Source organism: Mytilus californianus, unplaced genomic scaffold (assembly GCF_021869535.1).
Source record: "Mytilus californianus isolate M0D057914Y unplaced genomic scaffold, xbMytCali1.0.p SCAF_8, whole genome shotgun sequence".
Classification (NCBI taxonomy): Eukaryota; Metazoa; Mollusca; class Bivalvia; order Mytilida; family Mytilidae; genus Mytilus; species Mytilus californianus.
In genome coordinates this window covers 108,316,956-108,330,712 of record NW_026262734.1, presented here as the reverse complement: position 1 = coordinate 108,330,712, position 13,757 = coordinate 108,316,956, and the positions used below count along the sequence as shown (strand labels likewise).

General features: G+C 31.7%; 1 protein-coding gene across 1 annotated transcript in view; it reads right to left on the bottom strand.

The window, feature by feature from the left end:
• Window positions 1–13,757, bottom strand: part of LOC127711509 (caspase-3-like) — a 46,862-nt gene that overhangs the window by 4,657 nt on the left and 28,448 nt on the right. The window contains exons 4-8 of the mRNA XM_052217590.1: window positions 11,031–11,131; window positions 8,972–9,154; window positions 6,271–6,493; window positions 5,429–5,605; window positions 96–205 (exon numbers count right to left, since the gene is read on the bottom strand). Of these exons, the coding sequence (XP_052073550.1) occupies window positions 96–205; window positions 5,429–5,605; window positions 6,271–6,493; window positions 8,972–9,154; window positions 11,031–11,131 (794 nt within the window). The remainder of the gene's footprint in view (window positions 1–95; window positions 206–5,428; window positions 5,606–6,270; window positions 6,494–8,971; window positions 9,155–11,030; window positions 11,132–13,757) is intronic.

Here is a 13,757-nt window from a genome sequence, read left to right as displayed (position 1 = left end):
ATCTTTTTACATTAAACCTAAAATATACTTTTCAAATTGTCTTATTCTGCTAACATGATTTATATTGAAAATATAAACTTTTTAAATATACCAACTCTAAGAAGCAAATGGTGCAATTCTTCATGTATAGCATGGTATTTGAATGTCCAGACCACTGCATTTAGGAACCAAGATCCAGTGTCAATATTCAAAGATGAAAGTGTCCCTACAAAAATAAAAAAAGGAGATAAATACAATGTAAGTATAAGTTACAATCATTATCATACAGAAGTAGGATCTACAAAAAATTTTTGTTAAACATCAAGGTAATTGATTTTCTTCAAATTTCTTCTTTCTTCTTTACACTTTATGATGTCGCTTATCTTTTTTTTTTTATCATACAAATGTTTCTAATAATATCTTCAAACAATTTAGCTTTGCTAATTTATTGTCTTTATACATTTATTTGAATTATTTGATTTCCTTTGACAATGATTTAAAGCATTTCAATATACATTTCGAATGGTATGGTTCTAGTAGTGTTTTATTAATGGTGATAATGATTATATGACAATCTTGCCCTGTATTTAAAATCACAAGCAAGTTTTTATATTAAAAATCTGAATATGTAGTCAAAATGAATGACCTCTTTATAAGCATGATAAGAATACGAAGATTTGTTATTATTGCCATTGAAACAACGTTTACTACCCATCAGAGACAAATGGATTTTGATTTAAGCAAGTATAGGTCACCGTACTGCCTTATTTAATGAGCAAAACATACCGTATAGTACAATATAAAGGCACTGGCATGAAAAGATGTGAAACACTTCAAATGAGAAAAACAACAACACGATTAATGCTTGTGTGTGCCACATAATTCTCCAATTTTAAGCCAGTTTGTGTGCTAAATTTTAATAAGACGCACACCACCTATTGTTGGCCCCCATTCCTTTCCACGTGGAATTTTTCACTTCCAGATATTTATGAGGGGGCGGTATTAATATTCCGTTATTTACGCACCATACCGTACTGGGTACCGGGATTTTGTATACAACAAACCAGGAACTTCATATCTGAGATACAAGCAGTATATGGCCTCATTTTTAGAATTCGTTCATACATTTTTCTATTATTCAAAGTTATCAGTGAATATGTGTTCTACAAGGACCATCAGTCCGTCACCTTTCTGTGATACCTACATTACCAAAATATATATTCTTCATAGTTTGATATTTACACCTATGCGAAGAAGGATCCCGGAACTATTTTATTTTAAATGTGTACTGCTTTCCAAAATGGTCTTTTTGACCAGGCCCGATTTAGTGGTGTTACAGCTTTCAAAGTCTAACCGAATTATTTTGCAAAGAATTTCGCTCAAACGGATGAGGGACCGTCTTAAAATTGTAGTGAGGTGAGATTTTTTTTTGCTCCATGTTGAAGGCCTCACTGTGACTTTGAGATTAAGTACAGCAATAAAAGCGCTGCTCCTTTGCTTATTGTGTGTATTTTGCTGTGCATGCTCTGCATTTGTGTCATGGATGTATACCCCATATCCTTTGCTTTTCTATTAAAACAAAAATGAAAAAAGAATACGATAGTAGTCAAATAGAGACAACCACTGAATTACAGGTTCCTGACTTTGTACAGGTACATAAAGGGTGTGACGGGTTTAATATGTTTGTGAGCAGCAGATCCTCCCTCTAGTCAGGGATACTAGATAACCGCACAACATAAAAACAAATGTTAAGAATAAGTGTGAAAGATTGGCCTCATCAGATCGGCACGAAACACAGAAACATTCAACAAAACAACAAAAGATACAAAGTACAGATCTCAGAGAACCAGTAGTATCGAAAGCTAATGTAAAGCCATTACATCTATCATATACATCATGACATCCAAGACTCAAATATCATTTAGTACCGATTTAGTGTATAATTTGTTATAAATATGCCAATTTGTAGATGATTTATTTGATTATACATAAAATGGGATTATAGAATAAACAAAATTATTAGACAGAAACACGGACCAACCATTAACATGCCACCGACTCCTCTTTCATTTTGACAAAAAAAAGAATCCTAGTTTTATAAAAAAAAAAGGTTTTTCAATTCAGATGTTTGCCGCCCACTTTTTTCAAATATTGTATGTAGACACTACGAACTACATGTTTCGGAATCGGTACCTCTAAAATCATAAAAAACAGCAGGTATAAATCGTCATACCCTATATAATAATCAATAGAAGTATTTTCAAATTCTGTCTAGCAGTAATCAAGAAGTCAAGATAAACAAATTGACAAAACACAACATGTAATAGTTCTGTTTTTTTTTTTAGAAAAACCCATAAATATAAAATGATGTTACAATGTTCCTTATGAGGTTCTTTCCAAATCTTTTCCAATGACTTCAACTAGCCAAGCGTAGTCTAATTGGTCTTTCTTTCAAATATCTTCTTTTCACAAACTAATGAACCGATAAACAATGCATATAACAGAATTACAAATCATAAATAGCCTTACTTAACTAATATGTATTTATACAAGTTTAACGAACGAGCATATCTTCTCATTTGCCTTCTGCAAAATAAACAAATATGCATAGCCCAGCTACTAACAGGGTGACACTTACTTGAAATCTGACACAACTTTAAAAGCAAATTTGCGATGTGCTCACTACTACACGACCGTAGCTAGGTAGTGAAAGATGTTGACTGAATACTACCGATCATGGAAACAAATAAATCAGAAACAACAATAAGGTGTAAAACCTCATCTGGAAATATCATTGTTTTTGGGATAAACAAGCAAGTGAAACTAAATTAAAAATAAAATGTCATACAAGTGGGAGGTTTCGCTAGCTATAGAACCAGGCTTAACTCACCATTTTCTTTGGACAATGCCTATTCCAAGTCAGGAATACGGCAGTTGTTTTTCACTTGTTCCGTTGATTAGTAGCGTTTGATTTGACAGTTTTTATGGACTTCCCCTTTTTTAATTGCCTTGGAACTCGGTATTTTTAGCTTAGCAGATTATAGATTATGATTGGCAGAGCAGAAGTATTAATTATTATATAAACCATGAAATCTATTTCAGAGTGAACGATACGCTTTCAGAATAATATAAATCAACGTAAATAGACTTGGACTAATCTTTCAGTGCTTTTAACAAGTTCCTTAACTACTATCAAAGAGCTTATCATAAACTATTGTAATAAAATATATGAATATAGTGGAATTAACTATTTTTGGAGTGTAAAAATTTCTTTGGATGTTTCAGATAAATTACGTGCTTTTGATGGTCCTTTTGATTCTGTTGACAGTTTTGACTTTTCTACTCTTTACACTACACTTCCACACAATCTTCTCAAACAAAAACTTGACTATTTAATTAAATGGTCGTTTGGTAAATCCGAATGCTAATATATTTGCTGCAACTCATTTAAAGCCTGCTTCTCTAATGAGAAAGGTAAATATGCTAGATATACTTACTGGAGGTGTGATGAGATAATTGAAGCTATTAATTTTCTCCTTGATAATATTTATGTACGTTTCGCAGCAGCAAAGTTTATCGACAGGTTGTAGGTATTCCTATGGGCACTAATTGCGCCCCTTTAATAGCAGACTTGTTTTTGTACTGTTATGAATCACAGTTTATGACCAAACTCAGTAAAGACCCGTCTAAATTGCATTTAATTGATAAATTCAACAACACTTACCGTTATCTTGATGATATTTTTTCGTTAAATAATCAAGAATTTTCTCAATATACTGCCGAAATTTCCCCAAAGGAACTCACTTTAAATAAATCAAATTTAAACGGTAACAACTGTCCTTTCCTAGATTTAGATATTTCGGTTTTACACGGGAAACTCCACACTAAAATTTACGACAAAAGGGACGATTTTTCGTTCCCTATTGTTAATTTTCCCTTTTTGAATGGTGATGTTCCTTTGGCACCATCTTACGGTGTTTATATTTCACAACTCGTTCGCTATGCCCGTGTCTGTTGTGACGTTTTTGATTTGAACGAACGTAATCTATGTATTACTGGTAAATTATTAAGCCAGGGATTTCGTCACCACAAATTACTTAAAACCTTTACTAAATTCTTCCACAGATATAAAGATTTGGTTTTGAAGTTTGGTTGTACCTGTAGAAAACTTATTTCAAACGGGATTGCACATCCTCATTTTTACGGCAATATTGTTTACCGTGCCCGGAAATTTAGAAACGATCCTGGTAAACTTATCGATCCTTTAAATAAACTTATTCTAAAAGGTTACCAATTCAACACTGTAATTCGATCATTAAATATTGTTTTTATTGGTACTGATATTGATTTTGTTATCAGTAAATTAAAAGCAAACTAAATATTATTGCTATATACATACACATTCATGGATCTACAATCTGTCGATACCTGTATCTTGGCATTGCACAAGGTCATGTTTTTCTCTGACTGTTTCTGACGCCTTTACTAAATCCATTGGATGTTGGATGTGTACGGATTGATAATTTAGTCTTAGATGCATGATTTTTTTTCATAGTTGTTAGTGGCTTTGAACTAGCTGTCAGTAACTGCGAGTACTCTCAGATCTGTACTTAGTGTCTTTTTGTTGTTTGGATGTACAAGTACCCGGCCACGTCCACTTGTATTTGTAGTATTTGTATTTTTATCCATCTGATGAATTAAGCCTCTTTCAACTGATTTTTATAGTTCGTTCTGATGTTGTTCTGTTACACCACTGTCCCAGGTTAGGGGGAGGGTTGGGATCCCGTTAACATGTCTAACCCCGCCACATTCTGTATGTATGTGCCTGTCCCAAGTGAGGAGCCTTTAATTCAGTGGTTGTCGTTTGTTTATGTGTTACATATTTGTTTTTCGTTCATTTTTTGTACATAAATTAGGCCGTTAGTTTTCTCGTTTGAATTGTTTTACATTGTCATTTCGGGGCCTTTTATAGCTGACTGTGCGGTATGGGCTTTGCTCATTGTTGAAGGCCGCACGGTGACCTATAATTGTCAATTTCTGTGTCATTTGGTCTCTTGTGGAGAGTTGTACCATTGGCAATCATACCACATCTTCTTTTTTATATTGGATATATGTAAAAAAAAAATCAAAGATATTTTGAGGTTTACATACGGTCTGCAAACATAAAAATGATTCGGTACAAAATATCTACCTCAAAATTGAATGCAGTTATGAAAAAAATCAAAATCTAAACAACAGGAAAAGACTAGCCAAAAACCATTTACGGTCAAGTTATAGAATTGCAACCTTCAGTATAGTACATGTACGTTTATTTGAAACTGGCAATATCGATCCATACACAATGATTCATTTAAATCTTCTACGTAACAAAATAATGACTTTTATTTTCTAAATGAAGCTAATCAATACAATCTCAATTGTGACAACACTATTAAAATAAGCTTTTTACCTGCCGGTGTTGCGTACACTACTAAAAAGTCTGCTGCAGGATGTTTTACTTGTGATGTGTGTTCATCCTTTGATGGTGATGCATCGACTTGATCTTGGCCACCAGGTTTATTAGATTGAAGTTTCTGCTTTTCCATTTTAAAACATACCTTTGAAAGCTGTTCTCCAGGTGTTTCTACTTATAATAAAATTGAACAAAAGGTATAACAAAAAATACTTAATTTAAAGCATTAAAATCATTTTTATTTGTGTCAAAATATACTATAGTAACTTGCAAACTATCATCATTCGAATTTATAGAACACCAAACATTGACATTTCTAGTGGAATGATGGTCTTCATTATACATTTAACATGCCATAATGCAATCTAATAAAGAATCTAAAATTTCAAGTAATGGACTTCATCTAAAAGTAGTAGTGTAACTGAGGACAGTAATCTCATTTTGTTTTCAGATTTTGTCATGTTTAAAAAGACAGATAATGACAGACATAGGATGCGCTATTTCTCGTGTGTTTACAGAAATATTGGTAACGTGTTATGATTGAATTAATTGACATATGGTGTGATGGTATTTATATAGAAAAACTTAATAAAAGATATCAGGAATATGATTTTGTAGGCCAGAATGTTAGAAACCGTAGTCTTCACATATGCAGCTTTATTGCATACCTTGACTTAAACTACATTGAAGCGCTCATTTACAATTACTAAACTTCAGGAAACTGAAAATTCGATTCAGTCATCTACCTACAAATAAAGCTTCACATGAAATGCAAGCAGGGGATACAATTGATATCAGTTCAAAACTATAAAATTGATTGTCAATAAATATTATCTAACCTTCTCGACAAGCTTGCACAAATACCAATCTTGGTTTTTCGTCTAAACCTTTACAATGATTTGAATCAAACACAGCTGTGATATCTGTAAGTTTAACTGGTATATTGTCATCTCTGAAAATACATTCACCCTTTCCATGACTCATTAGAATAAGAACCACACACTCAATTTTATCCCAGTCAGCAATACTGTCTCGTTCTTTTTCTAAACATTTAACCATTTCCTGCACACAAACATTTATAAAAGCAAATAAATCAGTATTTGGTAAAAAACGTTCAGTTAAATTAAGGCGACAATAATGTACTGACGTTCAAATCTCATAAATCGTTTAAGAATAGACAAATAAAGGTAGAAAAATACTGAGGGAATAGCAAACTCAAAAATGAGCGAGACCGAATGCGTCGACATACTTAAGCCTCCCCTGCTTTGCATGCATCACCCACAATGCAAATCAACTCAGTGTCCTAATCGGGAATATGACACCATCGGTAATTTTTTTTTAAATCAGACGATGATACAGGTATCTAAAGATTGAAAACGGCAAAAACATGTCACTAGTTAGATGAGACACCGACACATCGTATCAGTTTACGAATTCATGATGATGACCGTAAATGTGTAAAGGGTAGATTTCAGTCATTCCTCCTCATAAATGTGCTGGAACAGTTTTTATATTAATAGCACACCACTGTTAATAAAATCCGTATAGCGTCAACATGCACGGGCGTTAGGTATAAACTGAGATGTGTAAACACCATACAATGGACCACAAGGTTTGTTATTGCTTAGAAATGGGAAGTTGACAATCGGAAATTTCAAATCATCAAAGTTGTTATCGATTCTAGTTTGAAGTTGTTCATCTGTGCCAATTGCGAAAAAGGTATCAATATATGAGACATTCCTTCTACTGTGGGTAGTATTCTCAATCTAAAGTTTACTGGGATATGATACATAAGTGCCTATTGAAATATTGTTTATTTAGTTATATGACATGTGATGTAAATTACAGTCAATCAAGATAAAAGAATAATTAAATTTCAAAGCAACGCTGTAGTCATTATATATTTAAACTACAGTTGAAATACTTTGAATAAAAGTTTTAAACCTGATCATAATCTATCGGTAAAAGGAAATAACAAAAAATGCCGAAATTTGAGTAAAATTCAAAACGGAAATTTCTTTATCAAATGGCAAAATCAAAAGCTCAAACACATCAAGCGAATTGAATACAACTGTCATATTCATCACTTGGTAAAAGTATTTCTGAACAATACATCTTAATAGCAACTGTCATACTCCTGGCTTGGTACAGGCATTTAGGTATGTAGAAAATGGTTGGTTAAACCTGGTTATACAGCTAGCTAAACTTCTCACTTGAATTACAGTCTCATATAATTCCATTATATTGACAACAGTGATCACCATCACGGTAACGAACACTGTGACACCCGGGAATATGAGGTTGACAGAAAGATTTAAACATTTTATTTTCAATTCAAAGTTTTTTCTCTTTGATAAGATGTGTCACTTGGTTGGTTTTTACGATTGTCTTTATGTTATATTTGCATATTTACTCTTTGCAATTCTTGATATTTTCGGAATTGTTTTCGACCAGCATTGTCATAAAATAAATTTTTAAAACATACACAAATTACATTAAATTTATAGTTAAACTTGAAAGTTAAGGTAATGTTTACGAATGCTAAGCAATCCCTTTTAATGAAAGGCACTAGTTTTGATTAATTAAACTGATATCATGATAGGGAATTTACACAACTTGGTTTGACTGCTAAGCGATATAAAAAAAAAACTTTCTGACATGTTTTCGTAAAGTCTGAATAACTGTAAATTAATTTGCCATATTTTTATCTTATCAAATTTAAATGGCAAAAAACAATGCAATTGGTAAAAGCAGATCGGGAGACTTTTCAAGAATCTAAAGATCTAACACTGCGAAAATATGCACTAGTAAGTTGAGGCAATTGCTGAAGGTGACGTCAAACTTGTGTAGTGTAGATTCTAGTAGTTTTATCTCATAACTCTATAATCGGATGTTTTTGTCATTAAAAGCCTGGAATATTTTGCTGATGTCCAATTCAAATTTTGGTGACCAATTTCAATGCATCCTCTACCTCGAAATAAAGTATACAACAGATATAGTTAAGTAATTCTCATATTTTGACTTAAAACTAGAAATTGACTATGAGGGTCAGTTAAGAACAGCACTTTACAACAAAGAAGATGATCTCAACTTTCTAATTGTGAACAATGCATTTCTGAACAATACATTTTGATATCAGTTTCAAAAAGAACACAGAAGGCGTATGTACACATGGTCATGCATTTTGTTAGGAAATAATGCCTGCTTTAATAATTTACCTGTAAACCTATTTGCATATTACGCCTATTTTTTTGTTGCCTATGTGTACTCATTCAAATAAAACACCCATATTACGTCTGGCTTACATAAAATAACATTAACGATACCCATTTACTACACCAAATGCGCATTTTTTTCTATGTAGTGTGTTGTTGAATTTTGTTTGTCTTTCGCTTCTTTGTGTTTTCCATGTGAATCTCGGGAATAAAGGAGTGTTCATTTCAAACTTATCTTTTTATTGTTTGGGGTTGTCTGAAAATAACAATTTACCATACAATTGTAGATAGAAATTCCATGAAAATTTATAACCATTCTTGTTACCTCTGCTTTTAAATCAGTCTTTAGTACAACTTCAAAATGCAATTTTTGGAATAACTCTGTAAGATTTTGTACATCGACACTTGTGCCTTCTCTTTTCTGTGTTTCTGCATGTTTCGTATGTGAAAATGTATTATTGATCATGAACACTTTTCCACGTGTTTCCCCATGAATTTTATAAACATCCTGAAAAGTTTGTAAAGATATATTTATATTTTTAAAACAATTCTACTATAATTTTGAATGTTAGAAGCGCATTTTGTCTTCAAACAACTCGTCAGTGAGACTTGAACAAATAAAATTAAAAGGCCAAATCGAGTACGAGGTTGAAGTGCACTGAACACTGTAACTTCCGAAAGCCTTTGCCAAATACAGCTAAGCTAAGGTAATCTATTTCTGGGATAGAAAATCCGTAATTTTATCAATAAAAATCATACTTTCGTAAATAGTTAATACTAGTGTATGACTATATCACTGATATTTCATGTAACATGATGTTAGTTTATCTTCGTTGTATGTATCCTACTTTTTATTTGATATACTTCTTTAAGTGAAAACGTTCCCGATGAATGAAAACTTTTCAGATTGAAGAATGGTTTTATCTTTTAAGGTAGACTAACTGTATACCGCCATCTTTGATTGTAAAATAGTAGTTAATTATCGGTCTAGTTGTTTACTCAAATCTGCAAGGGTTGAAGCAGAATGGCAATTAATAATAGTCTTGCTTGTCTTAAAGCACATAAAGGCCAGCTTGTGACAAACATTACAAATTACGTAAAAAGGCATACAACAAATTTTCTAACAATCAGTAAATCAAGTTTCCCATGTCCCTAGTTCCATTGGCCGTTTTAAAAAAAAAACTTATACATTGTACCTGTATAAAATTTGTCAGATTCAATATATATTGTATCTTTTTTTTATAAGAGAAATTCAAAAATTCAGTATTTTGAGAACCAATTTCAGAAAAGTAATTGATTCTTGCATATTTATTTCTCTCGAAATAAAATGCATCATCTTTATCATTATTTGAGCACAAATAACATAGTAAAAGATTTCGAGGTACTATGTCATATCTACTCAAATCAAGTTCCAAATTTATGTTTGGGACTGTTTATTTAAAAAAAGAAAAATAAGTGAGTTATTGCATTATTTAGACAGTTTAACAAGTAATACCAAACATTTGTGTATGTTCAATTAAATTTTACAACTTTGCCGTATAGGGGAGATAACTCTTATAATATTTTTTTAAGTAATGTTGTCGTTTTAACTTGTAACAAGAAAAAAAGTTCGGTGACACCATTTTGTCTTTATATTTTCTTAAAGCATATTATAAAACCAGTTTTCTCATATTTTTTTTTAATTCTATCTCAAAGATCTCTTTTAATTCACCCAGAAGCTTTTTTTTTATTAAAGCATAATCAATTCATAATTGGCATTTGCGCACAACTGCTAGCTTGTAAAATAGCACGGTGACCCGTACTTTTTATTATATGGAAAACATGGCAAAAAAGAACATTTTGGCAAAGTATAAGAAAATTCTATGTGAGGAAATATATAGTGATGACCCACCTTAAGCACTGATGCCAGTTGCAACTGAATATTATAAATATAAGGAGATGCGACGTTAAATGGCAAGATTTGCATAACATGTAAAATTATCTCCAATACACATACAATGGAAAACCGTTTGGCATTACACATATGATAAACAAGAAATTTTCTATAGCATTCAGTTGCAAAAATGACTAAGTTCCAAACATGCGAAACCTTAGATAAAATAAAAAATTCTAAATAGGTGTACATGTTCAATATATTTTCAATCACTGTGCACAAATAATTTACAATGATTAAACGTGTTGCGTCCGAATCGATTTACAAATTATACTTTCAACATGAACGCTCCGATTGATTTATGGCCTATGTGGATCATATATTCTACTTTAAAATTCAGGATTTTAATAGATTGTTGCAGTTTATTATCTTTTGAGAAAGATACAGTATTATATGATTATTTCGATCGACAACTTGGTGTCTTTTTTTTCTAATCTACATTATTACATACATCTTTGCTATATTCATGCATTAGCGGACTCTTTTTGTCTTTAATTTTAAATACTCTGTGCTTTGTCATTGCTGCTTGTTCGTCTTTGGCTGGTGGCCATGCTTTAATACAAAATGGCAACTGTTAATTATAAAAAGATCAAAGTATACGATAAATATAAAGTGTAACCATAAAATTTCGAAAAACAATATTTTGTTTATTCTGTCCCAAAGTTTTCCAATACAATATTAATTTCTGTTCAGTGATATTATTCGGTGAATGCCGTCCCTTTCCACAATTCAGTATTGAGAAACTTTGGATACAATTCCGCTTGAAGGGGTACCAGGTTGTTTTTTTTTTTTTTACTTCAACGGAAAAGCAGCAATTGTACATAACTTATAAATATAACGCTTGTGGCTTTTTAAGAAATATCATTCATTGTTTTCCGCTAGAAAAATTGCGTTTAAATGGATGAAGGGAAGAGACCTCTGTCTGATTTATTTGTTCGGTTCTAGAATGACTTTTCTGAATTATGTTAATGTCATTCTATACGCCCTATTTATGTGAATTTCACATTTCAAGAGGGCTTCAACTTCCTTCTTCTGGTTTAAGATATCATATTGTGTAATATTCACCTTGGCTAACATGGATTCTGCTATTCAGTTTAAATTTTTTTTTTTTTCAATATGTTCTGCATAGAAAATTAAGTTTTATCGGTCATTGTCAAATTTGACTAAAATTATGTTTGTTTGTCCTATAATGCCACAAATATATACAGCTTGTCATCTAAGGATGTTGAGGAAATATTTTGTTACAATTTGCCAAATAATCTATAAATTATTACCATGGACAAAGTTAACCGACGATGAACACAAAGTGATGGCAATGTATACCATTTCCTATTCGTGCTTGTTAGAAAAAATAAAATAGAAAAGTAAAGAAAATGTCGAAAATGTCTAAAATACGCTCTGGTGGTTTTTTTAGTTTTTTTGTTTTTTTGTTTTTTTTTTATCATGAAGCCGTTTGTGAGATGTTAGAAATATTGAAATAGAACGATGAATACAAAATATAGAAATGAAAAGAAAATCCGATTTATGCATTTAACATGTACCTTTAGGGTCATTCCAATTTTCAGTATTTTCGATATTTTTTACGTATTGTTCTAACAGATCGGCCAAATCACCATTCGAAGTTTGTAAGAACGCAGTGTAAAGACACTTCACACTGCGTGAACCACGTTTGTCGAGAGTGTCCAATATCATCCTAGTTTTCTTTTCTGTCTCAGTTTCTTGCTAAACAAAAGAGAGCTGAAAATCAACTTTTATCAAACAATGAAGAATTCTGAATAATACTGCTATTACTTTTGATTTAAAAAAAAAACAACGTTCTCATTTTCCTTGAAACTTGCAAACGTTATTTGTGGGATTATCAACAAAGCGCAATACGTGCAAATACATTACAAAATGATGTATAGTTATTTAGCTACTAGAAACCGTTAATATGATAAACCTTATAAAACACTGTATTGCTTGGCACTTACAAAATAGATGTGTCGAAAATGTCGTTATAACAACACATGTAAAAACATTGAATTGTACTGAAGAACACGCAAGTTTTAGTTGATAATCCGTCCTTAAAACTTAAAGCTAATGGATTTTTTAATGATACAATGGAAACACACGGGTTAAATTAATGATATATACGGGCCGTACATGAGTTCCTGTACTACTGAATTAGTATCAGTAACTACGAGTAATCTCAAATCTGTATTTTGTGTCGTTTATGCTTCTTTTAGGTTAACCTGGTTTTTTTTGTGCTTTGTATCGTTCTGTTGAATTTAAAATATAAAATTGAGAAGATTTGGAATGATTGCCAATGAGACAACTCTCTACCAGGTACCAAATGACGTAGCAACTATAAGTCATCGTATGGTCTCCAACAATGAGCCAAACCCATTCCGCATAGTAAGCTGTAAAAGGCCCTAAATGACAAGTGTTAAACAATTCAAACAAGAAAAATAACGGCCGTATTTATGTACAAGACTATAAACGAAAAACAAATATATTATACAGCAACATGTGTCTCTTAATGTTTTTTTTTTATATATATATTAAAGTAAAGGACTTTTTTCGATAAGGTTCTTAAAAGCTCACGATTCAAAGCTTAAATTTCGATTATGTATTTAAGGGCTATTATCACAATGAATCATGTTAAACCAATTACTATACACAAAATGAGTTTATCTTTCAACATTCGCGTATCAGAGTTCTTGTTATTTTGAAACAGTTAGCACCAAATGCAACAACGACATGACAATTTCCATTTATTGTCACCACCTGAACCAAATTGCGCATGTGTCGACAAAAACAACTTGAAACATCATGTTTGCTATAACAACACATAAACAAGTTTTATTTCTGACTTATTAAGCTTGATGATGTACGTTGTGCTCTATGTTTCTTACGACTAAATTTTGTCATGTTTTATTATCTCTAGTTGTTGCTTACTTGTTGGGTAATTATCTGACTTTTTGTCAAAAAATTCTACAAAAAGTTATATTTTACTTTCTGAAATGTTTATTCTTTTTTAAATTAGAACAATCTTTTCACTATACCTATGCTTTTGCCAGACTTTTATTTTGTCATATTTTGCCCTGAGATGGAAAGGTTAAAATCACGGAATGATAAACTCCCAGTTTTGTTTTCGGGTAGTTTTATATATCTTGTATGATTTTTTTTTATCATTACC